The sequence below is a fragment of the Gallus gallus genome, chromosome 10 (genome assembly GCF_016699485.2).
Source record: "Gallus gallus isolate bGalGal1 chromosome 10, bGalGal1.mat.broiler.GRCg7b, whole genome shotgun sequence".
In the NCBI taxonomy this organism is placed as follows: Eukaryota; Metazoa; Chordata; class Aves; order Galliformes; family Phasianidae; genus Gallus; species Gallus gallus.
Window position 1 is genome coordinate 5,883,733 of NC_052541.1, and position 17,345 is coordinate 5,901,077.

At 36.4% G+C, this 17,345-nt stretch overlaps 2 protein-coding genes across 20 annotated transcripts in view; one reads left to right on the plus strand and one right to left on the minus strand.

Moving 5' to 3' along the window:
* The window catches only part of MPHOSPH10 (M-phase phosphoprotein 10), a 1,076,704-nt gene that overhangs the window by 75,840 nt on the left and 983,519 nt on the right, over nt 1-17,345 (minus strand). Inside the window, exons 3-8 of one of the 3 annotated variants that reach the window (XM_025154008.3) lie at nt 14,601-14,671; nt 13,960-14,089; nt 11,788-11,977; nt 8,399-8,603; nt 4,289-4,331; nt 3,946-4,026 (exon numbers count right to left, since the gene is read on the minus strand). The gene's annotated coding sequence lies outside the window, so the exon portion shown is untranslated. Of the gene's footprint in view, nt 1-3,945; nt 4,027-4,288; nt 4,332-8,398; nt 8,604-11,787; nt 11,978-13,959; nt 14,090-14,600; nt 14,702-17,345 lie in introns of those variants that run through there. The other 2 variants (XM_046899309.1, XM_025154009.3) reach the window with 2 other exon arrangements.
* APBA2 (amyloid beta precursor protein binding family A member 2) overlaps nt 1-17,345 on the plus strand; it is a 91,831-nt gene that overhangs the window by 59,903 nt on the left and 14,583 nt on the right. For 7 of the 17 annotated variants that reach the window (XM_040706882.2, XM_040706880.2, XM_040706881.2 and 4 more), the window contains 6 exons: nt 2,377-2,457; nt 3,729-3,765; nt 9,365-9,510; nt 10,413-10,448; nt 12,027-12,113; nt 16,675-16,860. In XM_040706882.2, coding sequence (XP_040562816.1) covers nt 2,377-2,457; nt 3,729-3,765; nt 9,365-9,510; nt 10,413-10,448; nt 12,027-12,113; nt 16,675-16,860 — 573 coding nt within the window. The remainder of the gene's footprint in view (nt 1-2,376; nt 2,458-3,728; nt 3,766-9,364; nt 9,511-10,412; nt 10,449-12,026; nt 12,114-16,674; nt 16,861-17,345) is intronic. The other 10 variants (XM_046899297.1, XM_046899298.1, XM_040706883.2 and 7 more) reach the window with 3 other exon arrangements.

Genomic DNA, 17,345 nt, shown 5'->3' on the forward strand with positions numbered 1-17,345 from the left:
TACATTACAGTGTGTTCTTTCTTTCACTGTCTACATGTGTATATGTATGAAGAGATGGGGAGCTGCACAATGTAAAATGATCTGTTGCTCAAATGATTTGAAAAAGTAACAGGTTAATTTAGACAAATAAAACAAATATATAAAATAAATTAAAAAAATACATAAACAAATTTAGTTTAAATAAGTATAAATCTACTAAGTCAAAGTATAAAGTATTTAGGATACCTTGCAAGTGTTTAGCTCAAATGTCCTTGAAAATACCTCAAGAATGAAATGTCATCCATGTATTTGGTGATATTTTACAGTAAGGCTACAAGGAACCTTCTTTGGAGTTATTATCAAAGAGCATAATTGGAACTGTGATCCCAAGGGCTGAGTAAGTCCATCTCCATTTAGGATTTGTGACAGACATATTTCAGTAATGTTTTACAGCATCCAGTGTATGCTTAATAAAGCAGCCAACCAATTCTTTCTTGATATGCAGGTGCACTTTCAGTTTATTCAAGTATGTGGTAATCAGAACTGGCAGCAATTTAAAAGTATTAAAATTCTGTTGTACGTACTGGATTTAATTTATTTGCTGTCACTCTTTTTACAGTTCAATGTATCTTCATTATGGCCATGTCAGGTTTCCTGCTTAAAGCATGTTTGGTCTAATCCTACTATTTTAGGGATTAATGTATGATTATTATACTATTATTATTAAAGTCCCTTGGGTATTTGTTTACCCATATTAATGTATTTCACTGCACATCAACGCATATTGCTCCGTATCAGTTCAGCCCTGCAATATGATTAGATTTGTCTTGTCTCAAACAAAATAGCATTACTAAACACACAAGGCTGTAGTACGCTTCTTAGCTACTGCAGCCATCTAGGCAGGGCACTGGTCTGCTTCCCCATGTTGTGGTGCTCTGTGCATCAGTCTGTCTCAGGTATTCTATTTCCCAAAAACTGTGCTTACTACTTTGGTGAATTTTGTCCTTGTGTATTCTGTCTTACCTGAACATAACTGTTATGAAAGTAGCTGCACTAATATACCTGCTTCAGTCGCACATTTCATTTAGCTGACAAAACATTACTCACAGGGAATAATTTGTCTAGAGACAAACATGGAAACATTCTTTGATCTACAGCCACATATTGCATTTGAAAGTCAGTAGACAAGGAGTAATGTTCACAGGTAACTTTCATGCCAATGCTTTGAAATAATACTGGCTCAGCATTTTCCATTAGCACAACTGTTGGTACAGAACTGTATTTGTCCAGCCTTACAGTGACAGTGGCGTTTAGGCGCTCTTCTTTTACACATAATGGGGAAGCAGAGAAAAAAAGGAAGTGAAATGTCCTTAAACATAAAAAATGATGTCCAGAAATCAGGTTGGCTTTCCAGATTTCTAACAGTGAAACAGTGTCAGGAAAACTTCACTTTCTTGGCAGGTGTGGGACATGCAGTCCCTGTAGCAGGTGCTGGTGTTCTGTGACTTGTGTCAGTCTTGAGAAATTCTGCCCATGAGGATTTTGTGACTGAGAAGAAAAAGAACACTCCCTGGTTTGAAAGGCTCATTTTTTTTTCACAAATACGTTTTTGTATTTTCTCTTCTACATATATTCAGAAGCCTGAAGCTGTGCTACCAGCTTTCTGTACATGTGCTTGGCCCAAATAGAGGGGGATACCGTAAGGAATATCCCATGAACAGAGAATCCTAAAGTCAGTGCTAGGATACTACTTTCCCAATTAGAGGTGCCATTAGAACTGCTGTGATTTTGTCCAGTGCTGAGCATAAACACATTTTACAATTCTGACTTTGGTTTGTGAACTATTTAAACATTTTGGAATTTGGTTTCATTTTGCATGAAATATTTGCATTGAAATAAAGTCACCACGTTAGTTTAAATCAGTAGTGTTACTGGTATTTGATGGTAATTGAAATGCCTTACTTACATCCAAGTTGATCTTTTATTATAATTAAAGACCCCAACGTTTTGATATTAATCTCATATATATTAAAGTAGGAAATTTCAGCTACCATATCATAATATACTTCAGTATCAATAATGAATATTGATTGCATATAAATAACTACACAGAACAGCTTCATGACAAACGACTGCTTGTCACAAAATAACAGAGAAAATACTACATACTGTTTCATATTTTAAAGCTTCATACATTTTTATTAAGATGTTCTGAATATGATTTATTCTTTCCCCATGTAACTTCTGGTTGAAACTTAAATAATACTTTTCAGCTGAAATAACATTTTCTGATGAAAATGTTCTGACTATCCGTGCATCATTGACTTGAAATCTCTTTTGTTTTTAAGCTTTTCAGAAGACAAGAGGATTTTAAGTACTTTCTCTATTTTCTTACAGATGTGCAATGGTTTAGAGCAGCCAAGGAAGCAGCAGCGTTCTGACCTCAATGGCCCAGTTGACAATAATAACACACCTGAGGTAGGTGCTTTAGGCCATTCTGCTGGTTGAGCTTCCATGACGGAAAGCAGTTACCAAGTTGTCAGCTTTCTCTCTCTCACAAACACATTACATAAACTCTTTCTTTTCCTGAACTGACAATAAATTCTCTGACTGTGTATTCAGATCTCTAAACCATACCTATGAATCACTTGCTGCCACATTCATTTTATTTAACTATCCACAGTATATACTCAAGCCTAGAATTTTCTGATGACATAAAGAAGAGAGAGAACACTTCAGAAATTCTTTTCGTATTACTGAAGAGTAAAAGCAACATCAAAAAGAAGTTGGCTTATCCTTGTTTTCTTTTCCCCTAAAATGCCAGACCTTGAAGCCAAAGAACTGCTTAATTCTCACAGTTCTTTAAATAATCCCTAATATGAAGCACCTCATTCAGTTTTGAGGGCTCAAATGATTCGGTTTTTTTAGTGACCTCTGGGGTGAATGAGTCCCTGCTCAGTCAGCTGTGAAAAAAGACGCAGTGGTAGGCAGACCTGCTCTTGCCACTGAAGAGTGGAGCACACAAGGCACCTAAGAATGCACAATGAGGTTAAGCTCGAGGCTAGACACAATCAAGTAAAATTCAGACGTAAAAGCAGCAATGAGTTTTCTCACAAACATACAACCATATTTAGCCTGTTGCTTTACTGAGGAGACAGATTTCTGAAGCCTTTTCTCATAAGAGAGAAATGAGCCCCTTGCCTGGAAACAGCAGTGCCTGAGGAGGCCAACATAAGACAAGCAAATGGCAGGACTTGATCTGTTTAATTAAGAGTACTGACAGCAGTGGTAGGCTTAGGTAGTGTGCAATCAGGGACAGTTCTTTTCATTCATTGACTAAGAATCTTGTTTTGTGAAATACTGTTAAATGTTCTTAATTGCAGATTTGGGATATTATGTAGTGTGATCTGGTGGATGAGTTACTGGACTGGGATTGGAATCTGTGGTTTGTATTACTCATTTGGCAGCTGACTTCATTTTTTTCCTCACACCCCCTTATTTTTTGTATGATAGGAACTGCTTAAAATACTTCAAGATTCCAGGCAAACAGAACTATGTAACAGGTTGGGTTAATTACTATGATGCAGTGTTTCATTGTTGTAAATGATGGCTATGCAAAAGTTATACAGAGAAAATTGTGTTGTTTCCTTTTGTAAATAATCGTCAGTTGTTTGTAATATGAATTCACTTCAGTTTGTGAAAATTATTTCATTACATTTATACCAAGTATTATTTTTATTTTTCAACAGTCAAAGAAGGTATCTTCATTTCCAAGTTTTGTTGACGGTAAGTTTTGTGTCATCCATAGTTAAAGTATAAAAAAGGAAACAATATATTTTAAAGATCAAAATTCTAAAAAATAAGTCAAGCCCAAGAGAAGCAGCTCCAAAGTGTAAAGAATCAACTAAAATCTATTTCTGTTCAGAATACACTATGTATGGAAATATTTAACATTCTTATACATACCTATGATAATGAGAGCTGATGATAAGAGGGGCAAACGGAGCACTGGGCAAGATTAAAGTCAAGATGGAGACAGCTACGAACCTGGAAGGAGATAAAATGGAGGAAAACAGTGGGTCCTACCAGGGTGGAGATTTATGGAGGTAGAAGAGCACTCTGTTCTTTATTGCACTGCACAGAGGAAGGAGTCACGGAACTGAACTGTTCAGAGCAGCCCCTATGTCACTGTGAAGTGATACCTGTATTACACTTTGGGAGTCTCAGCCATAGGCACAAATGGGAGAGGATTTCCCAATCTGAGAAAAAATTGGGAGTACAAAATGGAGAAAAGGAGAACTATACTCACCTCTGTTTGGTAGAACCATACTTTCATGTGTCTCTTCAGTTGTCTGTAAGTCAAAGAGTGATAATGATATTCAGTACAGTCCCATTTTATCTCTGTCCACCTTCTTGTTTTAATAAATTGACATTTCTCCTAATGGAAAATAAGTAATAGTAGTGCAGGAGAAATTGAAGAGCTTTGTATGGGGAAAATATACACAGCTCCACAGCTCTTTCTACAGAGGAAGTGTCTACATCATAAAGCAAGCAAAGGCAGTAGGAGGTTGCTAAGGATTTGACTCCTCAGATCTGCTCTGACACACGTTTCCCCACAATGTGGACCATAAACGAAGGTTAATAACTTTATTTCTGATGCCATTCCCAACTCAAGGAAAAGTTACTGTGGCTTAGAACAATATTAGAACATTCAACGCGTTTGTCACCTATTCCCTGATCCTGTCAGCTTGACTAGCAGCTTCTGTTTCTAATCACTTCCTTGAAGAGCTATAGCAAATGGAAAGTTCAAAGACAGCGCCATTTACACAATTGACATCTGACAGAAACTACGCATCACACTTGGCATATACTGGCTAACAGGCCCTAAATAGAAGTAAATTAAATGCATTTCCCAAAGGCAGGAAAGGCAAGGAAGCAAGCTGATCCTTTGTAATAAGCGTCTACTGAGCATATGGTGGACAACTATAAAGGGAGGGCAGCACAAGTGGAGCTTTAAAAAGTAAAAAAATTATCCCTAACCACACCAGCAGAAACAACTACGCTTTTTATTTTACTGGGGCAAAAAGGTTACATTTTTTTCTTTTTTAACCAGACAGCTCATCAGTTCTCTATTGGGAGGGGGTCATTCTATTCTTTTAGATAACAGAGGGGTCTTTTTTAGTTCAATCTTTCTGCTGTCTCTGATTTTTTTTCTCAAGTAGCACAGTGTAGGGCATAAGCCATCCATTGGGCTTTTTCTATTGCATGTATTACAGAGCATTGTCTAATAAAAATAAATGTGTAGCTCGCTAGGAGCTTGTGAGCAGCAGGCTTGGACTTGATCTCCAGAGGTCTCTTCCAACCCCTACAGTTCTATCTAATCTCTGCTTTCTGAACCCAAAAACCACTCACAGTTCTCATAATTAATTTGTATATTGCTGCTCGTGAAAAATAATCTGCCAGCTATCATCCTTGTTCCTGATGGCACCATAACCATGGTCACCATTCGGCTGTTGAGGCATTTAACATTCAGTATGACTCCTCAGCTACAATAGCTATATCTGTATCTCTGTACACTCACAATAGTTCTGCATATGAAGTATGGACATAAAAACAAATTAGATAGCTAGTGCAAAAAATATAGGAAATGTGTGTCTTTGTTATTGTAGTTGTTCTGGTAGTTGTACCAATACATGCTTGTGGTGGTAATTTGTGCAGTGTTCAAGAGTTTTGCTTTTTTTCCACCCTATATTTATCGTGTCACCTTAAATCTCTTTTCCCCTGCAATGTCTCAACCAAGATGAAATAGCGAAATAAGCCAAAATGTGGAATTTGTAGGTAGGCATTCTGCAAGGTGACATATGCTCTGTGGCCATTTATTCCTTACTGAAAGTCTTTGCTGCACTGCCGTGCACCCTGAGGTCTCAGTGACTTCATGGAGCACAGTGGTTGTCAGCAGGCAGCTGAAGGTGCTTCAGTGCTTTGAGTGCAATCCCTAATACTCTCTGAATCTTTGGTTTACACATGATTTTAGATAAATACAAAACGTATGATCTGAAGACCTCATTAAATTCAGTTATGTTGCATTATTGATTTTTTTCTTAAAAATAATTAATAAGTTAATATAAACATTTTTAGAGTCTCCTGTTTTGGTTTAGAAATATTTAATATACTCATTGCATTACTAGTTCAGCAGAAAATCAAGTAATCTCTATTGCCTTCATATGGTACAGAAATTTAATTGTTTCAGAAAAAGTTCTCTAACTTCCATATGTATGTACAGCCAACATAAAATTCCAGTCTTCAACATCTCTTCATTCAACAGATCTCTTTCTTTCCCCTTGCCTTCCTTATCAGTAAGCCTTACACATACTTACAGCCAAGGGCGTGCTTAAGTGCTCTGATGAGCTGGGATCTCAGCCAAGTCTGCATTTTTATATTCTTTAAACATCACAGATAAGGAAAGAAAATACTCAGGCAACCCAGATTGACCCCGGCAATTTTCAATACCAGTTCTTACATCCTTCCAACAGATGTCTTAACCTATCTGACAGTACCTTCCATTTCCCTCATGATGGGAAGCGTATGTTGGAAATGTTTTCTGCCCAGCATGCTTGTGGTTTTGGTGGGTTTTGTGGTTGGTTTTTTTTGTACTATCTGTTGTTATAAGCATTCTGTACCAGCTGTTACTTTATACTTAATGTAGCAGAATTTGTTACTAGTATAATAATTCTGCAGGAAGCACCAGTTCCAATTCTATGAGACTTTATCCAACCGAAAAGAAAAAATTTTGAAGAATCAAAATAAATAAAATTAGTATAACAGAACTGCTTAAAATCCCAGGGTTTTTACATTTTCAAGAATTTTTTTGGACGAACTTGTTAAAAATACTATTGCTGGCACCAAACTACCAAAATGTGAGAAGAATTTGTTCTTTCCTTTGTAATGCTCATTAATTTCACAGCCCCATAAGGTATAGTGAGTTATTACTGTTTCATGCACTGAGATGCCAATAGCATATGCATACAAACAGGCCTCTAAATTTGTCTTTGAAAGGCCTTTGATGCAGCCAGCAGTCACTTGGAAATCAAGACAAAAATGTCATGTTCAAAGATCTAAAAGGGACAGATTTAACAAAAAAGGAGCTAATTTCACATTCTTGAAAACAATTAGAAGAGAACACAGGCTTTTCCAAATTCAGCCAGAGCTTTTGGAATGGGAGGGAAGTAATATAGAGACCAAGATGTTTTAAATAACCACTATCTTTTTTTCTTATTTTTGTTGACAACTTCTGCAAGGAGACAGAATTGTGGTCCTTGCTTGATCAAGCAGTGTCTATGTTAGAATCTGTATTAAGCATTCCAGCTTTATTTGTCTTCACACATAGAAAATATTTTAATAAAATGAATCTAGATCAGCTGCCAGCAGAGGTTAGTTAAACTGATTTAAACATGATGTGGGTAAGTGTATTTCACAGTTAACGCAACCCTGATTTAATTTAGCCTGATTTACTTAGCCTGAAGTGAGTGAAGGTAAACCAAATTAAAGCCACTTTAATTTCGAATGATAGTATTGATGCGGGGATCTAATGAAATTTTGCTAACCAGCATTAAAATCATATCTTTAATTATTTTTTTTCTCTTTGCTGTCTGTGAAACAAGATATCAGTGTTATACAGCATGAATGTGTTTTTTGCTTGCTGAAAGAGGTACAGATTTACAAAACTAACTTATAGGCCTGAAAGGATGTCTGAATGACATCATAAGAGCTACCATGTGAAATGCATCACTTACCTGCTGAAAAATTTAATGGTGCACAGTTGTAAACAACCGGGCTCAGAGATACAGTAAATGGAATTTTGTTGGCATTTTCTTTAATTATGTTATTCAATGAATTAGCACTACAGGAAAGGATCATTTTTTGAGGTATTGAAAGACTTGATCTTAATGAAAAGCTTACACGACATTTTAAATTAAGAGATTCAGAAGGATTTTGTTGAAGTTTTTCACATTTTTAATGGAAACCATCTGATTTTAATGAAGATTCAAACCATTACTGGATTTATACAGATGTGACCTTACGCAGAATATGTCTAACTGTGGTATATACCCGTACCTTTGAGGCTTGAAACTGAAGTGTTTTCTAGGAAAAGAAATAGCTCCATTTTGAGTATTTTTGGTATAAATAAAAAGGTTTTTACTTATATATGTATGTATATATATATTTAATACTGAATTACGAGGACTGGTCTGTTTTGCAATGGTTGATATTTCCAGCAAAGGAATGTGAAGCTTGCGTGGAAGTTTAGGAGGCTGCAACACTGGCTGAGGAAGAAAGCGACTTCTCGCAATCGAGAATATTTACTATTGGAACACTTTTTCTAAATTACAACAGGAGAACAAGGGGTAGGATTACTCACCAGAAGATATATCTGCAAACCACTCTTCAGTGGTATAATATGCTTTCTGTTTTTCCTTCCCAATATATTAATTTTCCACAATCATTTGCTTATGAAGGAATCACAAGTCCACAGTACAAGATTTTTTTTTTTAAGCTGCCATTTCCATTCAGTGTTGCTTTTTCCTCACATGAAAATGTGGTAGCTGCTTCTCAAGCTGACAGAGCTGAAAGAAAATTTCTTTTAAAAAAACCTCTTAGGCAACAGAAAATATTTGCAGACTAGGGATTTCAGATTCTGGAATAGCTGTTCTTATGTGTTGATCTAATAAAGCTAGATGTAAAGCTTAACAGCTGAATAAAAAGAGTGATGAGCATAGTCCCAGTAAGAAGTAAATGCTGTCCTTCATTCTTGTCCCTCTCCCCTATTCTTCATCTTTGGAAAGAAACAACGTGGGTAAGTTTCTAAGATTTACTCATTTTACAAGTCACTCCATAATGAATATTAAGTGTATGCAAAGGCATTTTGCTGAATGAGGTATTAAATATTAAGGAATACTAAGTTCCACTATTTCCCTCTTTTTTTACACTAATTTTTTCCTAATCTTTCCATGTGTTCCATTTCCATAATTGCCTTACGTGACTTCCCTGCTTTCAGGGTAAAAGGCTGTATGACCTTGCAGGTGCTATTGCTCAGACTGTGAGGCTTTCATTCTGCTTTGTTCTGAAGCGTGTTTCTCCAGCTCTCCATTTATACAATTAGTACCAGACTAATAACTATTTTTTTATCAGTCCCTGAATTTAGGCCTTACACATTACTATTTGGCATCAAGATACCTACTTACTGTTGTTATTTCCTCAAATTTTAACTGTAGGATTTCATGCTGAAACAGAGTATATCTTTCTTCCAAATCTTAATAGCCTTAATTCAGTTTCTCATCTCTCTATTCTCTTCTGAGACACAGTAACTGTAAACTTGCCATGTCAGTTCCAGGACCTTGTGAACCTGAAGATCTCATTGATGGAATCATCTTTGCAGCCAATTACCTGGGCTCTACACAGCTGCTCTCTGAGCGCAACCCTTCCAAAAACATAAGGATGATGCAGGCTCAAGAGGCAGTGAGCCGTGTTAAGGTAGGGGATTTTTATGGTTTGTAGAATACTCTCTGGTACTTTGACAGCTGATCTCTAAACACGATGAGATCTGCAGCTTCAAATCTACTCTGAAGTGCATTTACGTGAGTACAGACCTAGTACAATACACACCATAATTTTCCAGTGCTTGTTATGAAGAAACATACAGCTTCTCCCAGGAACAAAACATAAATTGCTCCACAGTCTATTCAAAATCATTTGAAAGCTGTGTGAAGAATTTATGTATTAAAGACAAATTGCAGATTGTAATTAGGAAATATTCCAATGACAAATGGATGTTTTTTGACTGTGTTTCCCATTGTGTCATTAATTCCTTTATTAAAGATTCTGAAAATGACTCTCAATATATTGAATTATTTTGAATTTTCAAACCTTTGAATTTCTGTTTAGCCTTTTGTGAAGTCTGAAGCAACAACAATCCTAACCTGCCAGGTATACCTGACTACTTTAGATAGTCACTGAAGGGAGCTTAAGTTATGTTTTATATGACAATTACATTTTGGACATGTGACTAATATTACTAAAATATCAATAGAAAAACTTAAGTTTAAAATAGTGCATGTACTGTCAGTTTAGACTGCTGTATATTTAGTAGGATAAATGTTATGAGCAGCTGTTAACAGACAACACTCTTTGGTATATTTTTGTTTTTTGGTAATCAATCAACAACATGCATAATGCCATTAAATCCAATTATGCTCCAGAACAGCATAAGATATAGACAGTCCTTTCTCTCTCGCACATCCTTTTCCCACTGGCCCCAGATTTTTAATTTTCAAGTCTGGATTCATAGTCAAAAGGTTTCCCTGACTTCACACACTGTCTTTTCTCTTTTTTTGTGTGTACATCTGTCTGCATTCTTTTTTTATGCTACTCTGCAGAGGATGCAAAAGGCGGCTAAAATCAAGAAAAAAGCGGTGTGTAAACTGTTTTTCTTGAATTCTAATGTTTACTTACATTTCTGTTGTATTTGTTCCTCACAGAGCATTGTGTCTTTCATTATGGGTCCTCATAAAGTTGTCATTTTGATTTATTCTTTGTTAAGTAATAGAATACTGGATGGAATAAAATTAACTCATTTTCTTCATTGTTCACTTGCTAGAGTGCCTGTCTGCTGCTGCTCTCCTCTGTTTAATACTTCTGATTTGTGTAGTCCAGATATACAGTCAGTGTTTTCCAGGAGACTTTTAAGATGTAATCCTTATTTGTATTTTGCCAATCAAAGCAATTAGATCTGTTTTCTATGCCTATGACTTACATATATTTACTAAAATATTGTCAGTATTTAAAAAACAAATAAATACATTAACCAAGTAGTAGCTGAAGCAATTCAAGAGACATTTCACCTAGTCAAAAATATACATTAACTAACTATATTTAACAAAAATATCACTGAAATTAATCTCTTTATAATAATCATGGATAAAAAGCACCACAAGTAATCTCTGCCAAAGTAGATCTGTGCTGCTTTGTATTTTGCTGAAGTTAATTTAATTTGAATTAATATGAATGAATTATAGGCATAGCTAAGCCTTTTTAACTATAGAAGAGGATAGCAAATACATTACTCTTCCTTGCACCATGTCATCAAAGAAATAGAGTTGCAACCTGGAGACTGATGCCCGCATTTAGCAAAAGGTAATATGGTCTGTGGCCTTTTTATTCTGAGGCTGCTAAGATGGGTGCTGGTAAATATTGATTGCAAGGGTGCACTGTGGATAAACAGCCTGGAATAAATAGGTTCCTGCTGGGACTCAGAGTGTTAGGTAAGCTCTTGCATGATGCCCCTCTGAGAGGCAGAAGCTTCTTTGCCACCTTCTCTTCTGTTGTCTCCCTGGCAAAAAGCCAGGCCTCACACTTAAGAAAAGAAACATGGCATTATACTGCAGCCCCACTTGCTCTGTGACCTTTGTTTTCTTATGGTATATCCTTTCCCTAAAAAGCAGTGCTTAGAATTTCAGGTCTCCGGTGCACCTACCGAAAGACTCTCTGTGCAGTAAGAGATGTTAGGTCAGCTCTCAGTTCTGTATTTTCTAGGGAAAAAAATCTAAAAACAAAAAAGTCCAAACCACAGTATTGAGCATCATCTTGAACTTCTGTTTGTGAGCTCACTGAAGACAGCGAGGGCTAAGCAGCTGATGGAAGTCACTTTCTCAGTTCCAGTGCCTCAAGAACTGATGTGCATCAATAAGACAGTGGGGAAGAAACATCCACATTGATTGTCCCATTCTGGGTATACACAGAGAATTATAGTACCTGAGCAGTCAATCCCAGGGGCTCTGAAAATTCACTCTTAACCACAAGAGTATGCTTCACTCTTCCTATGCAGTCAATGCGTCCTTTGCATGTATGTAGAAACACCTCTGAATAGCTGTCTTTGTAGTAGTTTAACAATGCAATTGGCTCACATCACATTATGCTTGAAGTGATCCGTGAATTTGTCATTCTAAAGAGGAAATTAAAATTCCCACTGTAACAAAGCATCTGTCTTGTAGACCTCGGAAGGAGATTCCCAGGCCTTGACTGAGGTGGACCTGTTCATCTCCACACAGAGAATCAAAGTTCTAAATGCAGACACACAGGTAGGTTATGGTTAAACTTCTCCATGAATAATGTTGACTGTTTCAGAGACATCTTTTTAGTCTGCACTCCTGTTATTATTAATGGGAAACTAACAAGTTTGGATAAATTCGCTGTTGTGAGAAATAGCATTGTTGGATCTTACAAATATTATTGTTGTAACACTTGCCAGTGATTGATTTTGCTTATTTGATGTGTGAGAAAATGATTGAGATTGAGATTTAGGGATTCAATTCAATAAAATTTAATTTAGGGAAAGATTTAAAATTCATTCAGAACGTGTGTACCCTGTGTCCCTGAAAAGCTCCAGTACCTGCACTTAGGGCCTAACAAGAAAGTCATTCACTTCTTTGACCAAGACATTCATATCTTGCCATTTAAAAAAATTTAACCTACAGTTTTCTCATAAATCACATCTGTGCTACCATCTTCTTTGCCTAAGGTAGATTACTGATTATTAATCATTCATATTAAAACAACATCCAAAGGCTGCTGCAATGATCAGCCTCATCTTCTAGGAATCATGTATGTATTCAAAAAGAGGCGATCTCTGTGAGGATACTTTTCTTAAGGAATTGACCATTATTAACATGTACTTTATGTGTTTCAGTATTAAGTATAATCATCTCACAACATCTTTTAATAATTATAATTATAATATCTCCAGTAAAGTCCTTATTTTTCTTTTATCATAAGCAGATGTCCTTAACATGCCATTAGAATGCCCAAGGTATGGCACCAGATGCAGAACAGAATAAGGTATCTAACTTGGCAGAACTATTTACAATCTGCCAACCATAATCGGTCCCAGTACTGCACTTCATCTATAATGACCAATACAGCTATTTGTTATGTCAGCAATTTTTTTGCACTCATGCATTATCCAAGAGTATATAATCAAGGTCTGTCTACTTTTTGCATTTGTGTAAAATAAAATGATAGTAATTGTAAGTGTAAAGACAACTAAACACAATTATTGATAAATTAACGGCTACATTTTGTTAGTAGGTAAAACAGGTGAGTTCTCTCTGTGAAGCCAATGCTGGCCTTCATGTAATTCACCCTATCCCTTCCATCTTTAGATACTCCACTCTGAAGTACTTGAAACCTGAACAGCAATTAAAAAAAAAAAAAGATTTTAAAAGAAGTCCTTTGAGGCACCACAAACATTTTGTCACAGTAACTATTATCTTACTTTCCTCATTCACCTGAGATAACACTAGAAATGTTTAAAATGTTATTTACCATAAGGAATGGTGTCCAGTATGATCTATTCAACTAGAAGGAAAAATGCAATAGTGGGGTTACAAACTGTGTAGACATGCTTGGTGTTTTTTTCTTTTTAAACAGTGAATCTTTCAGAATAACGTAAGGAACTTTTTGATTCTGCTGTTGGCATGCTTTGCTTCTTTGGCCTGGTAGTATATTTCAGAGCTCGTGAAGTTTCTTGACTAGTGTAATTAGCATAGATCTACTTCAGCTGGTGTGGCAGCTGGCAGAGGCAGTCTGTTATTTCATGCCTTTATCAATTATATAAAACCTATATCTGTAGTGTGCCATCCATGTTTTAATCCATCTGTAGCGTTGCATAGCTCACATGAGGTAGCAGCCAATTAAAAATGTAAGGTTCTCAGTTAAAAGATAATGTGCAGTAGGGCTGGATATGATGACTAGCATCAGTAAGGTTATGTTGCCCTGTCAAAATAAGACCAGCTCTGATGGCACTAAAATGGCTCCCGTGCCACTTTTCAGTTCCCTGTGCGTTTAGTTACTGAAAATGTTCAGCCCAAGGTGACCACCACCTCCTCAGTAGACAAGGCAGAAGCATTCCTAGGTTTGGTCACATACCTGCTGTGTACGAGAGCAGCTCTTTCCTGACTGCTGTGGCTTTACATGCATAAAAGCAGCAGAAATATCATAGCAGCCTTTCCCCTCTTCTTGCTCAGGAAAGAAGCTGGGAGTAAAGCAACCGGGTAAGCTGGCAGACAAAAAGATACACAAGTGACAATTGTATATGCTGAGTCCCTGCTAGATGATTGGTTACATAATATCTTCTGGCTTCACAGATTGATTCACACTGCCACAGGACTACTTCACTTCAAAGGTTACAAAAATGCTTAGGCTTTCCTTCTTAAAGTGTTCTGAGTTTCAAGGACAGCAACGGGGGATTCTAGGAGAGTTCCATAGAAAGAAAGGGAGATTCTGAGTAAAGGAAAGGTGGACAGGAGAAGACAGAAAGGAGTTTTGAAATAGACAGAGAGACAGCATTTTTAAGTACAAATGAAAGGATAGGAAGAATTGAGTGGATGGTACTAGACAAAGGATAAGTGAAAAAATAAAGCAGGTGGGCAGGGCAGAGATGGAGGGATTATGGGGAGGTTAAAAAAAAAGTGAAAATGAGATAAAGGTAATAGAAAATAGATTGGAATGGAACATGAAATGAAAGCAAGAAGACTGATACACACTTATAGTCATTATATAATATTTACCTTATTCCAAAATATAACTGCATCAGATAACAAACAGATGGGAAAGAATGAGGGAATTACTGCTTTCACTCCTACAAGGGGAAAGTAAAAGCAAAACCTCTGAGTAACTTCCGTGTTTTGATAAAGACAAAGGCTTTCTTGTCAGGTGAGATAAATGCATTCATTTTCCCAGGTCCATTCACTCTTGTGAATACTGCACGTATGATTACACCCTTACAGAATACTCATTGCAGACTGCTGAACAGCAATTATCTTTGCAGAGCTCCCAACATCCTGCTGAGAGATGTCCATTATAAAACATTTTTCCATACTGAGAGAGGTGTTATAAATCCTAATGAGTCCCTGCAAATCTTAGAGAGAACCCCCAACCATCTCTTAACCATCACCTCTTTTCATACTGTAGATATAAGCATAGAACATTTTCTTTCAAGACTGAGAAGAATCATTAAAATCATTTTATGGATAATGATTCTCTGAAATAAGACAGGTGGCTCTAAGAAACAATCAGGCATTCTTCTCTGTCAAGTTAAGTCACACTGAAATTCTTAATTACTTGTCAACTTGACACTCTTCTTCTGTTAGGCCTTAGAGATTTGTTCTACTAATGGTAAAGTAAGACCCAGCTATTTATATAAACTATGCTGATGCTTACATAAAATAATGAAAATTGTGTATTGTCTCATATCTCAATAAGGTTTTTTTTAAGGAAGATCAGATATCAAGAGAAATGCTGCTACTGCTGACGCATCAAGGAGGGTACCTCATTCATCTTACATGACTGAACTATGTAAAAACTGATCTCATGCTGCCCAGTAGGATACTCTGATATACACTGAGTCTCACCAGCAATGAAATAAAATAGATTGAGTAAAAGAAGAAATAATTCTTCCTTGAAAACAGGGAAGTAGCCTGCACATAATGAGAATGCACAACAGGAATTTAAAAAAAATTAGAGAAAGCAGTACTACAACGACAACAAACTCACAAAAATAACAACCACCTCCCAGAAATACAATAACCACCAAAAACTAATGAACCTGTAGGTTTTTTTATCCTGTTTCTTCAAATTAGAAATACCTATACGTATATATTCAAGCAGCTGCCAAAAGCAGTAGAGACAAACTCAGTCTTAGCCAAGAACCAAATATATTTTGGATAACAAGAAAACAATAAATATGACATAAAACTAATAGAGATTGTAAGTAAAGCAAAACAAAACAATTCAATTGTAAGTACTTGTGCATTCCAATTCAGGTAAAACCTGGTGCATGTTCTTAGTTGTCCACTGGAGGACAAACAACCTCAGCTGGTTTGACCAGTAAAACTATTATGTTTCCATGTGTTTCCACTTCGAGCAATAAATAGGAATTTTAGTCTAACAGTAATGCCTCCTCTATTTCTATGGAAACTACAACAGATACAAAGAGCATAACAACACTATTTGATAGAGCAAATTCTCAGGTACAAAACACTATTTTTTCAGCAGAACCACCACCAGTAGCTCTGCACTTTTGCCAGCGATGAACAGTATTTATAAAGAAAGATAGTATACCTTTGCTGTATGTAAGAAAACATTATCTTATGTATTACTGTTGATGTAGGACTTAAACAAAATTAATCATAATTAAAAGACACTATTTTACACATTATTGCTACTGAAGAACATAAATACAAAAAAAAAATCAGGAAATTGTAACATTTTCTCATACGGAGATGACTGCTGAAACTTGTTCTATCATTGTGAAATGCATCTGCTTCATTTAGCAGAACAAACACAAAAGTGAAATGTAATTTTCCAACAGCATGAAGTTATTTAGAAAACATTAGAATAGATCTTTTTTCTACTTTGACATGTTGCATCTGCTCAGGCAACACTTTCACCAAAGCTGATGTCACGAACCAGGAACATGTCTTCAGAGTTCATGCCCATCAGTTGCATAGGTATTGTCAGGTTGCCCATAGAAAGCACAGCTATAGTTTTAGTTATTCTCAAGCAGATCATTCAAGAGAGAAGATGCAGCATTTGTAGAATAACAGCAGGTATGAAAAATGTTTCTCTCTTTGCATTATGTAGGAAACAATGATGGATCACGCGCTGCGCACAATCTCATACATTGCTGACATTGGTAACATTGTGGTTTTAATGGCACGCCGCCGCATGCCAAGATCAGCTTCTCAAGACTGTATTGAAACAACACCTGGTGCCCAGGAAGGAAAGAAGCAGTATAAAATGATATGCCATGTCTTTGAATCAGAGGATGTGAGTAAACTGAATTAAACTCTATTCAAAAAATGCGTGTCACTTGGACAATGAAATTACATCTGATTTTTTGAATGAGTTTTTGTTGTCAATATTTTTTTTTTCTGATTGAAGCTAGAGCTGATTTGGGGAAAAACAGTCCTTATTCTTATGTTTTCTGTCTCCACAAAGTTATCCCAGTCCCAGAATAGCTACTTTGTCTTACCAAATGATCATTGAATCATTTATGTTCTTTCAGCAATGCTTCTCCAACTGTCTTAGTACTTAGTTATCTTGAGTTATCTGACCTTCCATGGCCAAAATGAATTTATGAGATATGAAATCATTCCTGGATTAGATTCCCTAGTCCAGCAGATTGCCAGATATGCAGGAATCCAAGATGGGAGGCAGTGGGGTGGAACCATTCTGGTTCTCTTTCAGACTGAAGCCAAGTTGCCAAGAACATCTACCAACTTGGCAGTTGTGGTACAAGATGGCTTACTTAC